Source organism: Curcuma longa, chromosome 3, assembly GCF_044706935.1.
Source record: "Curcuma longa cultivar G26 ecotype Majalengka, Jawa Barat chromosome 3, ITB_CL_G26_1.1, whole genome shotgun sequence".
Taxonomy (NCBI): Eukaryota; Viridiplantae; Streptophyta; class Magnoliopsida; order Zingiberales; family Zingiberaceae; genus Curcuma; species Curcuma longa.
The window spans coordinates 4,662,309-4,683,775 of NC_133863.1; the positions used below are offsets into that span (position 1 = coordinate 4,662,309).

Consider the following 21,467-nt stretch of genomic DNA (forward strand, 5'->3'; position numbering starts at 1 on the left):
GAAGCGGGAAGCACCTAGCTACCTTCCTTACGGGAATTGACGGGAGCTCTTGCTTTAGCTGAGGTGATTGGTCGATCCGAGCTGAGTGAGAAGGTTTGCTTGGATTCCTGTCCCCAACTTGGAGTATGGTGCCAGGGAACGCAGACTCTGCCGATCAACGAAGCCCAGAGCCTGATTCTATTTCTATTATAATTAGATTATTCATCGACAACCCCGTAGTGGGGAGAAGAAAACCGTAGCAGCCAGCCATTGACATTCTGATTCTGAGCCCACTCACCGAGCGGTCTTTCCTAGGGCCAATCCCACTCATGGTCGGCTCACGTGAACTGAAGCCCATCCGTATAGAGTCTGGTCGAACCTCCACTCATTCACCCCAGGCACTGAACTAGAAGCCCACACGGAGACTCCCATCTCTGATTGAACCGATGAGCCTACCGTCTGAAAGGCAGGTAACGGGCTCCGTCAAGCGACAGCGCGATCTCTGCAATCCCCTACGATTGAGATATGAAAAACCTATAAGAAGCACGCACTGAGCCAATAGCCGTAAAGAGTTCTCTCTCTCATATGAAAACGGAGCCTTGGGACAGTCAAAGGCTAGATGGGAGGGCCAGACCCCGGACTCTGGTCTAGAAGCCATTCATCCGTTCTCGCTTGAGTTGAGTTTAGTGCCTTCGCATTCGCATTCATGAGCGGCAGCCCATCGTCGACTCGAGGTCTGTCTTCTGAGGCATGCGTGGCTAAGTTGTACCCCAACCCCTTCCTCGGGAGCGTAGCATCTGAGCTCTCCTCGCTTCCTGGATTCGTCTGCTCATCTTCCTCTTCCATATGCCCTCAGCTCACACTTCTTTTCTTAGGATGGGCCGGACTCGTTATCACTCGTTCCTTAGATTTTGATTCCACGCGACGAGGGATATATCTCACTTGGGCTTGGGCCGTCTCGACACCAAATTATCAAACCCTTGAATCAAAAAATGAAAAGATAGCGTAGCAGTGGGCTATAATGAATGAGCTGAGTTGGCTTCCCAAACCTGATTCATGAGTAGGAGCATGAGTTGGCTTCCCTGCACCTTAAGAGTGATTAAGCGTTGAGTGGGCTTCCCTTGATCTTATAATAAAAGAGGTTGAGTTCCGTTCCTCACGAGCTGGTTGATCAGATCAGCTCCGCATCTTCGCTCGCTAACTGAGGCGATCGCTAGTCTGACCGGATCCTCCGGATCCTCTCGCCCAACTCTCCCAAACGTCCGCTAAGGATCTCTCGCTGCCTCGCCTCAAGCGTGTAAGGGCTTCTGCTCTTTCTTTCTCTCTTTCTTTCGCCTATAATATAAGTTCCTCTGCTCCCGGCTTCGATCGGACATCTCCTGGATTCCATGCCCTAACTCGCCCAGCTTCGATCGGACTTGGATTACGCACGCCCGGCGACGAGAACTTATCCCTTGGCCTCACGAACTGGTCTCTTAGTCCCTCTTTTCTCTATGATGACTCATTGATTTGATTGGACAAAACAAACTGATAGAATGAATCCTTGGCCGGGTCCGTGCTGCTCTTGCTCTATCAATCACAAAACAAAGAATCGGAGCCCCCAAAAAAAAAAAAAAAAAATACATAGCTCCGCTCCGAAGAAATGGAAAGAATTGAAATGAGACGAGACGCTAGCGAAACCTCACTGATTCTGTTCTATACGAAGATATACGAAATTCGGAAGACCTTAAAAAGCACACAGCACAGAAAGAGAAACGAAAACAATTCGGAAGACCGACCTTGGAAAGCAAGCTTTGACACAGCACAGAATGAGAAAGAGACACTGAAGACTGAAATGAATGGAAAGCTGGCTCACTTCAGATGATTAGCTCTTTTGACTTGGCGGTCCGGTCCGAAGATGAATAGTTGCATGCCCGAACCAGAGCCTAAGCATCGCTCCCACTTCGCCAGGAGATCATCTCGGAGACGCGTGCCAATCAATGGTTCCTCTAATAGTACGCATTCAGATCTCGCATAGCACCTCCTTGAACAGCCGAGCCCTACCTCCCTATGGTACCGAGTCTGGCGTCACATAGTTCGCTCCTCAAGTCTCTCCACGTGACCCGACCTCTACTCCCCGACCTGGTCTGCGTCTTGTAGTCGCTCTCCGAGCCTGTTAACTTGAAGTCGCTCTCTATTGCTTTCAAGCGCTCCGCATCTTCGCTCCGAACCCTCTGCCCTCTGCTCTCTGATTTGATCTGAGCTCCGTCACTGACCTTGCCCGTCTCTTGAAGAGCCTCATCTCCCCTCTTACTTTTCACTACTATTTCTAGTTCACTACTATATGTTCTATTCATCCTTTTTCACTACCTGCTTGACTACGGCTATTGAATCCCCGAAAGCCAGCTATCTTCCAATCGGACCCAGAAAGCAAGAAATTCTATCTATAATTTAAGTTCAGGCAAGATAAAGAAAAGACCCAGAGAGGCAAGATCACAGTGAGAGGCTCCCGGGCAAGAGATCAGGAAGGACTTCCTCGAAGAGATAGTCAGTGCTGTGCATTTGACCGACTATCTCCAAGGAAGTTCTCAAGGCGGAGGAAGGGACCCGTGCCGAACGCTATCACCTTTATATAGGTGAATTATTAGTTGTTGGGCAAGTAGGTTTCAAAAGAATAATTGTTTAAGGCAACACCAAAGCCATTCACTCTTTCTCCAGATCTTTTAGGCATTTTACCGCAGCAGATTATTACCAGTATAATTGCGTGCCTGCAAAAGTAGTAGTTCCTAAAATATATACAATTGTATAAATTGCCTTTGCCTAATATAAAAGTAAATTGAGGAGTATAAATTGCTACGCATCTGATAGTCTACAATTGCTACGCAATTTACGACTAATCCCCCTGTATATATATTGGCTTATATTTTTGGGCCTAATATAAAAGTAAGTTTCCTGCAAAGCGACGTCGACGTGGAGACCGATAGGGAGAGAGAGAAAGAGTTCATGGTAACATTCACGACCTGTTGCTAGAGAGTATCAAAGATAGGCTCGACCATAAGGAATTTACTTGATTTTAGGGCTCGACCATAATATTAGGGAGCCTAACTTTAAAACGATGTTATATTATAGTAAGGCGAGTATTTTCTCACTCGGACCTCAGCAACAGTCTAACATGGCATTCTTCACTACGAAAGATCTGCAGCAAATTACTGGTATTACTAACATGGTGTACCATTTACTCTTTCCTAAATTACGGTATTGCGATCCCAGTCGTGCCTGCAAAAGTAGTAGTTCTATGAAAAACGTAGAAAGATCTGAATTTATATTTATTTTAGGGGGTTCAGTAGCTACACCTTTCACCCCCGACCTACTTAGAGAGGTTAGAAATAGTAGAGACAACACACTTTAGACTCTAAAGCACATCATGTGCGAGTGAACTCCTTCTCTTGCTAGGACAGGAGGGTGCAGAGAAAGCTCACGAGAGAAGCCCTATCCCGTCTGCCTCGTCCCTCAGGAGAGTCAGGAAAGGACTAACACTCAATCTTAATGATGGTCTTTCGTGCAAGACCTGAGAGTCGAATAAGTATATTCAATAGTAGCATGTCTGATTATTGTGTGTTGTTTATGTTGTTATCCGGATAGAGAGAAGGAGCATCACTCTCAGTCATTTCCGCCTCGGGCAAGTCTTTATGTCTTTATGACGTGTATTTATGTGTCTTGATATAGTGTGTATTTTTTTATTGATTCTTTATAGTAAGTTTTTATGTTCTTTGTTTTTGCATGATAGGGTGTACTTGTTGTGGCGAAGCCGGTTGACTATTGGCAAGGGCACCCTTCTTCATTCAAGTAGTCTGCTTTCGTAGGCAGTTCCGTATCTGGCTCTTGTTGTCCTTTCAATAAGTGAATTTATGATTGGGAAAGTGTTCAGTCGCAGTAGCTCCTTCTACCCCTGGCCTTGCTCCCGAGTCATAAGCAGTAGTTGGATCCCGTGCCCTTACAAATGACCTAGGGAAAAGGGTAAAGAGCTATAGCTTATACGGGCTACGGACAAATGAAAGTGGCTCTCACTTATTGTCTTAACTAGAAGTGGAAGATTGTCTTTATTGTCTTTCTTCTGTGTATGAAGTGTTTTTATCCCTCTCTCTTACGATTAGTGTTTTTATCACTCTCTTTCTCTTGCACGGAATAGCACTATATCAAGACGGACATCATTCAGATTTCGTGCGATAGAGTGAGTCAGGCGGGTAGGGACGAGCGAAGAGAAGAGCGATAGCGACAGGCTCCCCCGTTCCGTTAGGGACGACTGCGACGTGGGAATTCCAAGAGTGAATCCAAGACGGGAGCAAGGATCTAACCAACCGTTCTAGGCATTTTGCCAGCCAATTCACAGAAGGAGCCAACAGGGCTTCCTCTGAACTTGAACTCTGCTTCTGAAAGGTCTTATCCCGTCCCGGAACTGAGCTAAACTCTCTTCAGGCGGTTCACGGAAGAGTTTGAATGAACTCTTTGAACGAGTACTTGAAGGAAAGGTGCAGAAGGCAAGGGACGACCATGGGGAGCAACTCGAGCGTAAGCGAGAGCTACGAGTGATAACAGTATACGACGTCTCGACCAAAGAAGAAAGACTATAAAAAACACATCATACAATATAGCACAACATCCGCTCATTCCGTGCTTTGGAAAGGACTCGCAGAAGAAGTGCATTCATGTAGAAAGTGTGTAGTATCTTTCGCACACTCGTATATAAGGTCTCAATCTCTATCGCATAAGAAGTGCATGATGGTATTTTCACTGTCTGACGTCTTTCTTTCTTGCGGTGTGTTGTCTCTTTATGCAATCGACCGAGCCGTCTCATAGCTCTGAGGCCGCAATCGGTATATGCCTAGAGCGAGCTATAGCGCCAAGGGACAAGACAGCAATTGAGTGGGAAAGGCCGTCCTCACTCTTCAATCTTTGTGTACTGACTGGATTATGAAGTGAAAGAGAGAATTGGATCTGTGGTCAAATTGGCGTATTACCGCCCCCACTCGAGGAAGAGTAGGCAAGGGATAAGCCGGCGTAGGGCAAGGTCTGACTCATCTTTCGGTTAGCTCAGCTGCATTTGCTTCACTCTTTGACCGTAGGTTTGAAGTCAGGTTCTTCGGTTCTTTCCCTCAACTGCCGATCGAGATAGTGAGATGTCGACAGCCATCAAGCACGGAATGAGCGATATAGTATGAAGATGTTCAAGTGCGAAAGAGTTAATGAGAGTCTTCTGTGTTCAAGAGCGAGAGAGTGCTTTCCTCTTTTGATGTTCTTTTCTCTCCCGATTATCACCCTATCGCACAAGATGTGCATTTCCGTATTTATGTGTCTTTTGGCCACTCAGCATCACTCCCTTTAAGGAATCTCCATCACTCGTTCCGGGTGCAACTAGGAAGATATGAAGAGGATGGTTCTAGGTTCAGGTGCCAGTCCGGGCGGCAGGAGGTTTGAGGCGCTTCGCAAATTCAGTGTTTTTATAGTGTTTTTAGCACACTCTACTAGAAGGTCTTTTGAGAGTCTTTTATAAGTACTCACACGATTCGTGCAATATAGTATGATGTCTTTCTATAGTGTGTTTTTATGTTCTTTGTTCTTCGGAAGCCTTTCGCTCGTCCCTTCCATTCACTACTACGGTATGCAAGTAGAGATTCCGACGCTCCCGATATCGCAATAAATTGATGGCTCTTTCCCCCTTCGAGTGCACTCTCGATCTATCTAGTATAGTGAGAGACTCTAGTCTCGCTCATGTATAGTGGAGTGGTCCAGTTATACTCATATTGAATTCACTGAAACCCCTACGAAAGAATCACTCTACAGAGCACCCCCGCACCAAGCACCAGCGTATATTAGTAATGAGTGCCATACTCGTTCACGATCAGAATCACTCAAAGAATGAACTGCTGGAACGAGTCCAAACCGATCTTTCTTTCTCGTACCTCTCAGAGAGGGGAGTAGATTCTTCCAAGAACGGATCTAGAAGACTTCGAAAGCATCTTCTATGCGCGTCGGGCGAAGAAGGGCCTTGACTTCCTTCCCCTGAGGCAGTCATTCCATTCCTTTCTCTGTAAGAGGTACTTCACTAGGGACGGTTTACTATCTCTTCCGATAATAATGCCGAGCCTCTCCTACAATAAGAAGGGAATCAAGCTCTAGACCTTCTCCTTACCGGTACACACGAATAGGTCACAAGTGGGAGAGGTAGTTGGAATTGTCCTTCCAAGGTCTCGATCCCCTTCCAATAAGCTAAGAGCCTGCCATGCGTGCACCCGCGCCAAGCAAGAAAGCTCTTCAATAGAATCCACAATCCCGACAGTGCGATGTTGTGCATGAATGTAAAGAATAAGCTTTTCAGTGCTCTTTTGAGTGCTAAAAGAGAATAAGAAATTAGAAGCTATTAAGTGTCTGTTTCACTTGATAATGATATGATTGATCCAGTGATTATCTCACGAGACCCTCTTGATCTTCTCGAAAAGCAGTCGTTCATGGAAAGAGTGAATGGGGCGAGTGATAACGACGCGGTAGTTTTGAATAGTTGAGGGCCCCAAAGGCCCATTAATAGTAAGTGGCGATAGTGACGGCCTAAAATAAATATAAATTCAGCACTTACTATAATGTACGTTTTGAATAGCGTCGGCCCTGTATATATATTGGGAATTTATTATAGAATTTATCTTTCTTTAGGGCTTAGTCGTAAATAGCCCCAAAGGCTATTTATCTGCTCTGCATAGCAGAGGTATTTATATTATATACAGGCGGATTAGTCTACTTAGTCGTAAATAGCCCCTTTGGCTATTTATATGCCTCTGCGTAGCAGAGGTACTTATCTTATATTATATACAGTTAGTCTACGCCAAAGGGGCTATTTATCTTCTTGGGGCTATTTATCTCCTTTACTAGTTTGGGGCCTAATATAAAAGTCAATTATAGCCTTTGGGGCTATTTACGACTAATCCGAATCTCCTGCATTTCTCTACTGGACCCATTGCTGTACCCAAATTGCGTAATTTACTAGATTTTTAATTTACTAGATTTTTGGGGCATTTCTCTAATACAATAAATTCCCATTGCTGTACCCAATGCATTTATTCTCTTCTACTGGATTAGTCGTAAATAGCCCCAAAGGCTAAGGAGATAAATAGCCCCAAAGGCGTAGAATAAACCATCTTACTAAAATAGAAAGACCTCTGCTATGCAGAGAAGATAAATAGCCTTTGGGTCTATTTTCGACTCAAAGAGGCATAGCAGAGGTACTTATATTATAGTAAGACGAATTAGTCTACTTAGTCGTAAATAGCCCCAAAGGCTATTTATATGCCTCTGCGTAGCCGAGGTACAACTCTTATATTATATACAGTTAGTCTACGCCAAAGGGGCTATTTATCTTCTTGGGGCTATTTATCTCCTTTGCGTAATTTACTAGATTTTTGCACAATTTACTAGATTTTTGGGGCATTTTCTTTAATGAAACAAGAAGACAAGCTAAAAGGACAAGTCTAGTAGGGAGGGTTGGGGTCGAAGGTTATTGTATATAAAACCATTCTGCTCTTCGGTATTTGCTCACAAAGAAGGATGCTAAGCCTGGATTGATTCGAGGGATCTTGTTGCTTCAAGAGTTTGATTTGGAGATCCGTGATAAGAAGGGCTCAGAGAATTGTGTAGCGGATCATCTATCTAGGTTATCCACGGATGCTGTACTTGATGGTACTCCCATTGTGGAGTCTTTTCCGGATGAGCAGTTATTTATGGTGAAATCATCCGTTCCGTGGTTTGCAGACTATGCCAACTATTTGGTCTGCAAGGTACTTCCACCGGATTTGACATCGGTTCAGAGGAAGAAGTTCTTACATGATGTTCGATCATATATTTGGGATGAGCGAGCCGTACTTGTTCAAGATTTGTCCCGATGGTATGTTGCGCCGTTGTGTGCCTAATGAAGAGATTCTTGATATTCTACGGCATTGTCATAGTTCAGACTATGGAGGTCATTTTGGTGGAGACAAGACAGCAGCTAAAGTGTTACAGTGTGGGTTTTATTGGCCGAGCTTGTTTAATAAGGATGCCCACCACTTTGCCAAGTCTTGTGATAAGTGCCAACGCTTTGGTTCGATATCGAAGCGTCATGAGATGCCCCTACAGAACATTCTAGAGGTTGAGATTTTTGATGTGTGGGGTATAGACTTTATGGGACCTTTTGTGCCTTCCAACAATCACTTGTATATCTTGGTTGACTATGTTTCGAAGTGGGTAGAGGCTATCCCCACTATTCGATGGGATGCCAAGACAGTGATTGGGTTCCTCAAGAAATACATCTTCTCAAGATATGGAACTCCTCGGGCTTTGATTAGTGATGAAGGCTCTCATTTTTCCAACAAAGCACTTGCTAGTGTGCTAACCCGATATGGCGTTGTCCACCGAATCACTACTGCATATCACCCTCAAGCCAATGGGCAAGCCGAAATTTCAAAGCGGGAGGTGAGGAGGATCCTTGAGAAGATCGTGAGTCCAACTCGGAAGGATTGGGCAATGAAACTTGATGATGCTTTATGGGCCTATAGAACTGCGTATAAGTCCCCAATCGGCATGTCACCTTATAGACTTGTGTTTGGGAAATCATGTCATTTGCCGGTTGAGTTGGAGCACCGAGCCTATTGGGCTACTAAGAAGTTTAATTTTGATTTGGCAAAGGGCGGTGAAAAGCGGTTACTTGACTTGAATGAGCTTGAAGAGTTCCGATTTGATGCCTATGAGAATGCAAAATTATATAAGGAGAAGACTAAGGCATGGCATGATCGTCGAATTCTACATCGGACCTTCCATCCGGGGCAAAACGTGTTTGTTGTTATACAATTCTAGATTGAAGCTATTCCCGGGAAAGCTCAAGTCAAGATGGTCCGGTCCATTCCGAGTAGTGAAGGTCTTTCCATATGGAGTTGTCGAGTTGGAGAATGCTAAAGATGGTACTATCTTCAAAGTCAATGGACAAAGAGTTAAATTGTACTTGGGAGGCCCAACCTCAAGGCAAGAGGCTTCCACCAATTCTAGCTAAAGTCAAGCTCTTACCATTCCAGCCTTTTTCGTTTTCGTCGATGGGATGCGTAAACCACTACTGAAGTTGAATGACTACGGGGCTTAATCTGTCCATAAACCTTATGGTATTACAATTGCTATTCATTTAATTATTTAGATGAAGAAGAAGTATGTAAGAACTTTTGACTCGGCTTATAGGAAATTGCGGGGTTCTGGCCCCATAATCCACCACGTTACGCGCACAGCATCCCTATAGATAGAGGGTTGTGTTGGTAGGTGAATATCCAGAAATTCATTCACAGACAGGTACGGCAGCAGGTAGGGTTGCTAGTTCAAGTGGGCCAAGCGGCCCGGTCAATCATTCTGCCATCGAAGCAGTAGGACGTACGGCTGGGCTAAGGTAAGCTAAGCTGTTCGTGATTACGCTAAGTAGACGTCCAAAGAGAGCACAACCAGGCTAGGCTGTTAATTAAAAAAGGTGATAGCCCGAGAGCAGGCAAAGCAGTATCGAGCCTAGGGGGGGCACCGCTTCCTTTATAGATAGAGAGTAGCTGACCGAATGACCGAGCCAATTGGCAGTGGCAGGCAGGTAACCGACTAAAGACAGCATTCCCAGTACGAGCAACGAAAGCCGGCAGTTTCCCAGCTTACCTTACTACCGGTTCTTTCTTAATCCAATCCTGACGTAACTCATTTTGTTTCTTCATAAGGTGCTTATTGCCCATCCCATCCAGCTATGCTAGTCCTTTCTTTCAACCGGAAGGAGATTAGTTGTAAGCCGCTTGGGAGGAGGAAGTCCTATCTGAAGTTAGGGTCCTAGCTCAACAGAAAGAAAGTGCACTCGGGAAAGCGCGGATCTTTGATGCCAAGATCTTCTAGGAGACGCAGCTACCTATAGTAAGTAGGAAAGAACGTCTTTTTGTCCTTGCCTGCAAACTTCTCATTTGACGAAATAGCGTAAATAAAGTCCTCCGCCTACAACTACTGGCAGGAGGCGAACAAAGGGACTCAAAAAGATAGGTTAGCGACCGGGCGTTGGAATTTATTTAGTTTAGAAGGGCTTGGCTTGGAAAAATAAAATGCACTATATAGTGCATTTTTTGCCCTCTGAAGCGGCCCAAAACCAAAACATGATACCCCCCGACGCCGGGTCAGACGCGGCGTCTTCTTCCGCCGCAGCTAACTACCCCTCAATCGTAAAAACTGGGGACTCCGATGTATTCACTACCCCCAGGGGTCCCTCTCCCCACCCATCTCACCTTCGGAGTCACTTCCGACGAAAAAAAGAATCGGGGTCGCCTCCGAAGGTGAGATGGGTGGGGCCCTCGATGAGATAAATTACTTTTTAAACGAGCGGGAGCGCCTCTTTTGGAAACAGGAAATAAGGAGGGCTATTAATGATGGGCTAGAGCTCCTCGATCCAGGAGGTAAGTTTGCTAATATCCCCCAAAAGGATATAAATAGCATTTTCCACCTGGACGATCCATATTTACGTTGTGCCGATATGGCCTCGATCTGTAAAGATCTCCGTGATGTTCCCTGGCCCAGTGCAGAAGAGGCCGATAGGGCCTCAAATTATGGCCGTCTGCATCAACTCCTGGAAAAACATAGACGGCCAGACCCATAAATAAATAATTGTCGTGTCGAGATTGGGTTGGTCTTCAGTGGTCAGAGGGTGGAATCAGTGTGGTAAGGGGGAGGGCGGCACCCCTTGCTGTAGAAGAAGACCGAGGAACGTAGAGTGCAGCACAAAGAGCAGCGAAACATACAACTCGATGTTAATCAAAGTTGGTACGCTCCACAGCTTAAAAAGAAGGGCTAGCAAGCTTGCGAGGGTTGCGTAGCGAAATGTAGTCGAAATACAGCATTGGACAGCAATCATGAGGCAATGACATTCTCGATGAAAGCAAGGAGTTGACCCGGGATGTTTTTCTCCCTCAACTGAATGCGCCTTACCGGACATAGAAAATAGGTAATGGAAGAAAGAATGTCTTAGAATAGAATCGAAAAGCGAGTCAAAATTGAATGATCGAAAGTGCAAAATGGGTAAAGGAAAGGCGCCGTTGGGGCGCAGAAAGCTATCTAACTAGAGTCTAGAGCTCCTCTAGGCCCAATAGACTGAGACATCCCCCGAAGAAAAAGGAAGAAGCGCTCAAAGCGTTGATCAGTTGCTATTGGACTTCTATCCTGACTCTACTTGTAAGAGAGGAAATCCGGAGCGACAAAAGCGATTCTGGTCTCCCCACCATTCATTTGAAAGGTATAAGGCACGCCATTCGGTCCTTTCTAAAGTAGTAGTAGTGGTGGCTATCTCCCTATGAAGTCTGGGATCTATTCCAACTTTACTTAATGTAAATAGTTGATAAGATTCGTGAACCCTGTTGAGTCCACGGGGAGATCTTCTTGTTCGGATTGCTAGCTTAGCTGCCCTTTTGGATACTACAATTTTCTTTTCATTTTACAGTTTACATCCAGGCCAAGTCCTTTTCTGCCTGTGGGAAAGCAAGCAATTGATTCTCCCTGTGTCAATGTTATGGGTCCAATTCTAACTCTATTATTGCTCTCTCCAGAAGCTTCACTTGCGACCTTATGCTTTCTATCCTAAATAGATAAAGAGGGAAATAGGTCCAATCAAAAGACGAGGCTGAGCGTTAGCGATGGGCTGGGTAACGAAGGGTGAGTGTAACGATGGTGCGAAGCAGAGAAGGAAAGTCAAGGGCTTTGTGGGCTAAGGGATCTCGATATGCCCCTTTAGATAAGAGTCAGTAGGCCTAGAAGGCTCCTATGCCAAAATAAAATGCTATACATGACTAAAGTCAAGGCGAACGGCATTAGTACAGCTGTTAAGAAGACTCTCCGATGTTGACTTTGTAAACTAATAGGCCTTGGTAACCGGTAGGTTGCTTTTTACATAAAATTTATAATGGAACTACCGTCTATTGTATAGGGCGGATATATTCATTTGTACTCGTCTACTAATGCCGGTCGGATTAGCTACATCGGATTGACTACTACCCTAGGATGATAGGACCAGTTGGAACGGCTTCTTCTCTTTCTACCTACACATCTCAGAGCTCATACACCTGCGCATCTCACTAGCGTATCTCCTCTCTGTCCCGTAAGCATTTAGGGTCTTACTCTCTCTTCTCGGTCAGTATATTCCCCGAATCTCTCTATCATTGGCATTGGAATAGCCAACAATAATAGGTAATGAACTCCTTGGGATCGAAAGAGAACTTTTGCTTTGGTCTCGAGGAATTGTTGAGCGAGGCTGACTTTAGAGGTGTAAGCACCGCGAGTCTCAATCCAGTCAAATTCCTGTTCTATTACTGGCTCATCACTGAGCGAAAGGCATAATAGATTCTTGCTCTTCTTAGCCTTGCAAATGAGGCGGTTGATAGACCCTTCCTGTCCTAGTGGTATGGTTAACATAAACTTCTGACTCTGAGGCTAGCTCTAGGACAAGCGGAGGTTCTTCTTTCTCCTCTGGGGTTAAGTCCAATACTAATGTGTATCTTTCTGCTTTATTCACTTCCTGAACAGTTTCTGTGCCCATTCTGGATTGAATACCTGTATATCTTGGTAAGATTAGGGTCAACGGTTTGTGCCTGTCTATTCCATCCATCCCTTCGTGGAGTTAGGGCGTGTGATGTGTCCTTTCCTCATCCTTGCTGCTTTGTTTGTGCCTCTTGTGCTTTTATCAGCGCGTGGCACCCTGTAACAATGAATTGAGCTTGGCTCTGTCTGTCCTTCCGTTTGTCTTGCTTCATTTCTTTGCCTTTCTCCTTTTTATAAGGAGAGGAAGAAGAGAGTGTCTTGACTCGCTCTCCTAGTCTTTGACCAAGTCCCGTAGTCTTATAAAAAGTCCCCTTTCGCTTCAACTGTCCTGTCTATAGGTTCGATAGTGGGTAGCTCTGTTTCTGTATCTCGACCGTGGACTGTGACCTGGAGACTCTGGTCTCGCTTCGATGGTTACTGGTTGTTTGAATCTCTCCTCTTCTTTTATTTCGAGTGTTAGAGTCAACCATTTAAAGAGAGTGAGCGACCTACTAGTAGCTAGGAGTAGGAATGAGTAATATAATGGGCTCTTCTGTCTTACCGCTACGCCCCTTTTTGACTTCGAATCCCCTCTTGCGGGAATATAAATATATGCTGCTAGAAGAGGTTGCACGAAAAGGCCTAATGTCTCAAATAGGGGAATGCCAACGGCTCCCAATCTTCTTTAAGTCTTTGTCCAAAGATCTGCCTTGCCTTAAAGAGGGGACAGAGTTGACTGAAATAAGAGGGCTTTGCCTTTGTCGGAATAAGAGCTATTAGTATAAGAGAAAGGCATACGATACGCCATTTCCGGGCTTAGAGAAGAGGGGCAAGCCTCAACCTTAGAAGAGGGAAAGTGCTTAGACCGGCCCCATCTAGCGAGATAAAAAAAAGGACTTAGAGCCTTTATCCCATGGTCTTTCATCGGCTTCACTCGTTGATTGCCACAGATAAGCGCTTGTACTATGCATATGGATCACCGGGTGACATAGAGACGTGGAAACCTTCCGAATCCAATATTAATAGCCTTTAGTTCCAACAAGGGATGCAAGCAAAGCAAGGAAATCAGTCCCTCGCCCGAGAGGCAGGAGCTACCTTTAGAGTTGCATAATAGGTCTTGCTTCCTTAAATGGAGTTTGCTCTCACTATGCTTTCGTGATTCCGGATGGTATGTACTTATGCAATGTCTATCATCAGCACTCTTTCTTCTCTAGGAAAGTTTATCACTAGGGAATTCCACTCCTAATATGCGAGCTTTGCCTTTGAAAGTGAAAGAATAGGCTGCTGGCCTGTATATAATATAAGTTCCAAAAGGCTGCTAGAATCCCTTGCTATTGCTATGGAATCAGGTGCTGATGCTCGAAATCGAAAGAAGTTAGGTTAGTGGCACTTCTTTTTTCACGCTTGAACTACGGGGCAGACTAGCGGAATGGAAGTTACATCCATACGGGCTGCGCCTGTACGTAAACCCTGTTGTCTTAGGCTGTTATCGAATCCCCTGCTATTGAATATGAGTAACTATCCAATTCCATAACATAAAGAGATGGGACTAGAGCTTTTGGCTTTCTTCCTTCACTTCAATCCTTGATTGCTGCGTCAAGGGCTCTTGCCCATGTCTAATGCCTTATTCTATTCTATGAAGACGAAGAGCTGGTGCTATAATCAGATGTCGGAATAGCAGCAGCGAATGGAATGTGGGATAAAGGATGAATTGTCCAAAGCCTTTGCCTTGATTACCCTAGTAAAGATATACCACGCAAGGAAGAGAATAGGTAATAGGCAGCAGAGAGGGGACTGTGGCACTTTCGGATCAATGATTAGCATTCATATCCAGTGGATCAAGGGTAGGTTCTTAAAAGGCCTTCGAAAGGAAACTCCTGCAAATCCTGGAAGGAGAAAAGTGTACCCTTGAGTTAAAGCGCGCCCTTGGTCCTATTGCTACTGCTTCTGATTCACTTGCTAACAGCGCTAGTCACCTCTTGACTTAGTAAACTACCCCATTCGTAGTGTCAAGCCTTCCCTTCCTCTACTGCTGGTCGACTAGACTAAGTCAACTTGCTCATGGAAAGGCGGGAGCCTGGAAGCCAGGTTCGTTAGACCATTCTTCTATTCTGACTTCTTCTACCAAATGAGCATAGAAAGAAGGGTAGACGCTCCTTTAGCCATCAATCCATAACGAGACTTAGGTGATCCCATCTCTCTTATAGAGAGGGCGAGAAAGAGCTCCATTGAGCGCCAACTCCAGCATTCACAATCTACTTCCAACCTTTAAGACTTGGTCGAGCAAGTCCAGAACTAGGCCCTTAGCAGAACCAGGACTAGCCCTTTAGAGAAAAGCGAGCAAGATCCCTTCATCGGAAGGAAAGAGGAGAACGAGGACAGCTGACTACCGCTCATGCCCCCTAGCCAATTCAAACTCAGATCCGAAGGCTGATGGGTGATTCTCTAGATAATATGACATCACTTTTAGCTGTTGGGTACGAAACTAGACTAGGCTATGATTCACATCTCGAAAGTTATCAGATCTGGTCTGGACCTAAGGCCTGGGACTGCTTCTTCCTTATCGCCCGAGTATTGCATCGCCTTGACTTGGGCCGGGAACTCAAAAAGAAATGGACCTTGAGCCTGCTAATTAAAGTCAACCGAAGCCTTTTAAAACAGCTATTGCTTGTCTTTCTAAATCATGTAGAAGAGTGCCACATCTCTCGATCTCTATCTTCTTTAGCGGACATCGAGGCTTTAAGACCGATTGGCGCGTGCCCAAAAAGGGAGACCGGAGACCGCGTCTGAAGCCTTTGCCAACTTTCCGTCTCAGGCAAGAGCTGCGGAACTAAAGCACCAACGGCTCCTCTTCCGACATTGGCTACTGCTATCGGGTATGAACTTCTAAATTAAGCAGTTGATGCCCTGATCCCGGGAATAAGAGAACTTTCTCTTCCAGGTATTCACTCATCCCCTCTCAGTGGCAAGAGTGAGTAGATAGCAGAAGTTCTTGCAGAACCTCATTCCTGGGATATTCGTTAAGTTTGCCCATTAGGGGTCTTTCTCACCAGTGCTATCAATAAGAGGGAGCCTTTTCCTGGGTAGGCTAAGCCAGAAAAGAGAGAAAGATAAAAAAGAGAAAGTTAAAAGGCTACGCACCTTGGTCCAGAGCGAGGATTGGGATAAGTTTTTCCCGTTCTCTTTAGTTCTATTTGAACTAAGCCGAATCGCTATCTCTGGAACCAAAGTCGTACTCTCTTTACTAAAGTCCTAATGTAATGCCCTTTAAACCACCAAAAGGTCCTATTCCGACAACACTGAAAAAGGGCTCTCTCCGTCTCAGTTGGTCAGTACCTTAAACTAATTAGCCATTTCCAAGCTGCTCTTTCATAAGCTGTGATGGCTCTTTTGAATAAAAGGCATAGTCTATGTCATCTTCTGCCCAGGAGCATTCGACTGAAAAAGTATGCCATTAGTAAGACTCTCTAGAAGCCTTAGGAGCTATGGAGTCAGGTGGGGTAGCTCTTGTCTCTTGGTCAGCTGTTTCCGCTCGAGTGAAAATGCTTGATGGGGCGAGATTTGCCTTGGGTTCGCTTTCCGGGTGAGGTTTAATAAAAAAGTCAAGTAGGACAGCGGTGACCGCGAATGGCTATAGTTCGTCACTTGCGGTATAAAAAGAAGTAAGGAGCTTTGAACTTAGCTTTGAAGATCAGCCCTAAGCTAAAGCGCTTTCTTTCTAGTTTGAGAGATGGAAATGCCTAAGATATACGCCAAGAATCATAGATTTCGGAGGGGAAATGAATTTCGGAAGGATCCGATCCCAAGTGGCATTGAATCAGTTGGGGGTATAAGCGCTGCTATTTCAGCAGTTGGTGTTGGAGGACTGAATGCCAGTCGAAAGGCGCATCTATGACTTAATACCTAATTTGCCATAGAAGGGCTCGATCCCAGACCTAGGCGCAAGGGAATTTTTTTAGGTAGGGCTCAAGCTTTATTTCACGTAGCTGACTTTACCGTCAGCTCAATTGGAATAGTTTTTCGCTATGTTCGCAGGCAAGTGAGACGATCCATCAATGCCCTTATCTGCTTCGAAAGAACCGGTGTCATCCAAACATGGTGAAGAGGTGGCAACTGGATCAATAATAGCTGAAACTTCTATTTTATAGAATAAGTTAGTGCGCCAGGCAAGGAAACATATCATATAGATAGAAGGGATACCGCCTAAGCTGAGTTATGAGCTCTGACACGATGGCTCTCGAATCCAGGCGCGCACGTATAAAGGACCTGCAACGGCAGAAACTCTTTTTCGGAATGAAAGAGAATAGTTACTATGTTTGGAATCATAGCAGGAAAGACGAGCTAAGCTTGAAACTCCTAGGCAACAAGTCTTTGATTCGATTGATTTTCACTCTTTCGTCCTAAAACTCTAACTAGTCCATCAGCCAAGCCCTTCTTACTCTCCTATTCGTCCAGTTAAGAAAGGAAGCTTCGAGGCATAGGACCGTGAGGTGCTTTTAGCGAAGCCGGGATTAAGGAAGTGAAGTTGAGTTTCCTGCCTCTATCTTCTAGTTATGTACCTTATAGCCCGCCTAGTCCCCTTTTGGGAGGGTATTCCTGGATAGGGCTCGACCAGACCCCCTAACATCAGCGGAATTTCATGGCCTCAAAGCCATTTACGCAAGTATACTGGTAATAATCTGCTTTGGGAGAGGGGAAGACACAATGATCGGTCCTAAATAAACCCTTACGGGCGTATAGTCACCAGCACCGGAACTAGAAGCTCAAATAGTAACTAAAGTAGCTAAAGGATAAATCAGAATGAAAGGAAGAACTACTATGGCAAGACATAAAAAAACAACTAGTAGTGTGGCTACTATAGTAGAGGTACCTTATAGGGCCCGGGGGAACAAAGTAGTACGTAGAACAAGCAACACACTTGAGGCGGCACTTATCTTCCTTACGGCTGCTGATGCGCTTATCTGGCTTCCGGCTTGTGAAGCTGTTGAAGTAGTAGTAGGCTGCTGAGGCAGTTACTATAGCTGTTCCAGTTACTCTAGTTAGGGGGGGCTGCGTCTAGTTAGGCAACTCGGGGGAAGAGCCATTGGGCTAAAACACCGTGTTTTTGGCATAAACTTTATTTTCCGGGTCCCTCAGTTCAACAAAAGTGGAAAACACCGTCTTTTTCCCCTCTCCTTAGAACTTATATGTATGGCGCCCCTCTCCCTCTCCCTGGAATGATTACCAGTATAATTGCGAGTACTTATTAATGGGGGCCTGTGGGTACCCTTATGGTCGAGTACTTATTGATGGGGGGCCTGTGGGTACCCTTATGGTCGAGTACTTATTGATGGGGGGCCTGTGGGTACCCTTATGGTCGAGTACTTATTGATGGGGGGCCGGGGATACCCTATCGGTGATACCCTAAATGTGATTTTCCCTAAGTTTAAATTTGACTCGACTTTTCTAAAGTTGAATATAATGGGCCCCGAGTTCAAAAAAGTTGATCTAAATTTGATTTGAAGAAAGAGAATTTTCAAGAAAAGCAAATTTTCAAGATATCAAAGATAATTTTCAAGATAGTGGCAAAACCATTAAAATTGGCATTTGGCATGGATAAGACTACTCATAGGGGGCCGGAGCCCAGATAAGACTAGTCAGAGGGGTTTCATTTCCAATAATTTTTAGGTTAGTCACGCACTTCTCCTTTGAAGGATTTGAAGGAGAAGTAGCGAGGCAATTCATTAAGCGAAGCGAGTAATTACTTCTCCTACACAAAGTTATAGTCTCATATCAATTTACACGAAATCTGAAATTTTCTTGAACTTTTGAGCAATATTAAAAAATTTTTGCAATGATAATGAAGGGCACCCTTAGACTCCCGGACACTGCAAAAACTTAAAATGAATTGAAATGAGCCCGATTAAAGACCTCTGAATCCATTACTTGGTTTTGACAGAAATCCGCTAATGGACCTAGGGGATTTGGATTTCTAAAAACATATAATGAAATGAGAGAAGTTAGTGTGTAAGAGGTATATATGGTGTCTATGTATGATCATGATATTCCTACGATAAATTATGTGTATGTGTCAAACGCCTATTTTCGGATGTTATAATTTTTGACTCAAGATATTAGAACGAGATGTTTCTACATGCCAAATTGAAGCTCATTCAGAGATCTATGGGGTGAAACCCCATAACAGGCTATGTTTCAATCCCAAAAAATATCATTTATGGCCTTTTTAGAGGTTCAAAATAAAATTTTATATTTTTAATTAATTTTTACCTATAACTTATCGATAGAGATGTCAAAATCAATCATGGAACACCATAAATATATTCATGGTATTACCCTCTTTCATTTCATGGTAAATTTTTAGAAATCAAAAACTCTTAGGTCCATTAATGAATTTTGATCCATACTCATTGATGGACCTAGAAAGCTCCGATCGGATCCATTCCAAATGCTATAGTTTTCTAAAGTTCCCTGAAATATATATGTGCCCAAAGATATCAATTTGATGTCATTAGCAATAGTGATCAAACACATAACTTATTATAGGGATGTCAGAACCAGGATAGGATACTATACATAAATTCAATGCACTACCCTCTTTAATTATATATCAACTCTTCAGAAATCTAAGTCATCTAAATCCATCAGTGAGTATCAGTTAAAACTCATTGATGGACCTAGAGAGTTTCGATCGCACTCATTCCAACTCTTATGTGTTTATTAAGTAAACCTGAGTCCAATAAGATCTTTTTACTGTTTAAGGCTCTCCCGATAGTGTTCAAAATTATTTAAAATTTTTAGAACACTGTGGTGCTGATTTCGGAAGACCAATACCATAGTAGTGTTGGTCTTCGGAAATCAACACGACAGTATATAATCGAACCAACATTGTGGTGCTAGTTTCCAAAGACCAATACCATTATGGTGTTTGTCTTTTAAAATCAACACTATAGTTTGTGTTAGTTAGCACGTGATCATAACTTTGCTTACGTATATTAGAACTAGAATTGGACATCATATATAACTTTTACACACTCACCTCTTCCATTTCATTGTAAATTTTTAGAAATTTAAATCTTTTAGATTCATCAATAGGTTTTAGTTAAAATCTATTGATAGACTTAGAGAGTTTTTATCAGACTCATTTTAACTCCTATAGATTTCTATAATTTCCTAAAGTCTAAGGGTGCCTTCTGTTATCATCGTAAATGATTCCTAATATTGTTCAAAAGGTTTAAAAAATTTTAAATTTTGTGTCAATTGGTGCAGGCCTATAACTTCATGTAGGAAACTTATAACCAAGAGATCTCACCATGTCTATATTCTACACATTCCACATTTTTATCTCATTGCAACATTTTATAAATCCAAGCCATTTAAGTCAAATAATAAGTTTTGGTCAAAATTTATTAATGGATCTAGAGATGACTTATTCCAATCCTGTAAGTTTCTATAGTGTTATGGAGTCTAAGGGTGCCCTCCGTTATCATTATAAATGATTTCCAACATTATTTAAAAGGTTTAGAAAATGTCAGACTTTGTGCCAATTTACACGAGCCTATAACTTTATATAGGAGACATAAGACTATAATTTTTCATCATATTTTTCCTTCTACACACTCATTATCTTTTATCTCATTGTAAGTTTTCAGAAATCTGAGTCTCATAAGTCTATTAATGAATTTTGATTAAAATTCATTGATGCACTTAGAGAACTCCGATCAGACTTATTCTAACTCATATAGGTTTATTATGTGAACTTGAGTCGAAATAAACCCTTGTTTATTATTTTAAGGCTCTTCCCATCTAACAGTGTTCAAAAAGATTTGAAACTTTCGTAATACTGCGATATTGGTCTTTGAAAACTAACACAATAACGATGTTGGTATTTAAGTTGTGGTGTTGGTCTTTCCAAAGTTATTTTTTTACTCTATTTTTTGTTATTTTTATTAATAAAATCAATTTTTTTATTTTTTATAATTATATATTAAAACAGAAGATATTACAAATATAAAAAATATTTTTAATCTTTTATTAATTTTGTTTTATATTTTATAAATTGTTATTAACATTTTAAAATAAATAAATAAATTTAGAAAATTATCCTTGTCGATTAAAATTTAAATTATAATTTAATTTAATTTTAAAAAAAAAGAAAAGAGAAGATATTAAATATTGGATTAAAAAAATAATAAGTATCGTAGAGATAAGAAGGATGCCTTTTGAAAAATATAAAATTTTGATGTGCCTTTTTGAACTTTTTTAAATTTAAAATGTACCCCTTTGAAAATTTATCGAAAGAACATTCTTATAAATTGCGGGCCTACATGAAAATAAGACCACCCTTGACCCTTCTGAATTTAATAAGATTGTGATATTTGAAAATAATTAAAGTCCTAATAAAAACAACGAGTGAATCAAGAGGCCACGTAACAATCAAATATTTTAGCTTTATAAGATAATATTTATATTATATTATTATATTTAAATAAATGATAATGATGAAATGAAAAAGAATGTGACATTGAATTGAATTAATTAAAATTGAATAAATTAATTTTTTTAAAATTAATCAAATCAATCAAATTTTCATATAAAAATTAAATAAATCAAATCAATAAAATATCATTTAATTTAATTAAAAATTAAATTAATTAACTTTATTAAAATTTTTAAATATTATGAAAGATTTACTAATTAGTTAGAGATTTATAGGTTTGATTAGAAATTTATAGATTATTTTTTTTATTTTAATTTATTTGATTTAATTGAATAAAGAATTTTAAAATCGAAATCGAATCAAATTAATTAATTTTTTTTTAAAATAAAATTCTAAAATAATCAAATTGAATTTTTAAATTTGATCTATTTAAATAATTTATTCAATTTTATCGAATTTTTACTCGCGCTTAATTTTAGAGTAA

The 21,467-nt window shown here is 42.3% G+C and overlaps 1 protein-coding gene across 1 annotated transcript in view; it reads left to right on the top strand.

The window, feature by feature from the left end:
- Nucleotides 1-16,276: 16,276 nt before the first annotated feature.
- The window catches only part of LOC141823103 (peroxidase 4-like), a 6,364-nt gene continuing 1,173 nt past the window's right edge, over nucleotides 16,277-21,467 (top strand). Inside the window, exon 1 of the mRNA XM_074710375.1 lies at nucleotides 16,277-16,429. Coding sequence (XP_074566476.1) covers nucleotides 16,277-16,429 — 153 coding nt within the window. The remainder of the gene's footprint in view (nucleotides 16,430-21,467) is intronic.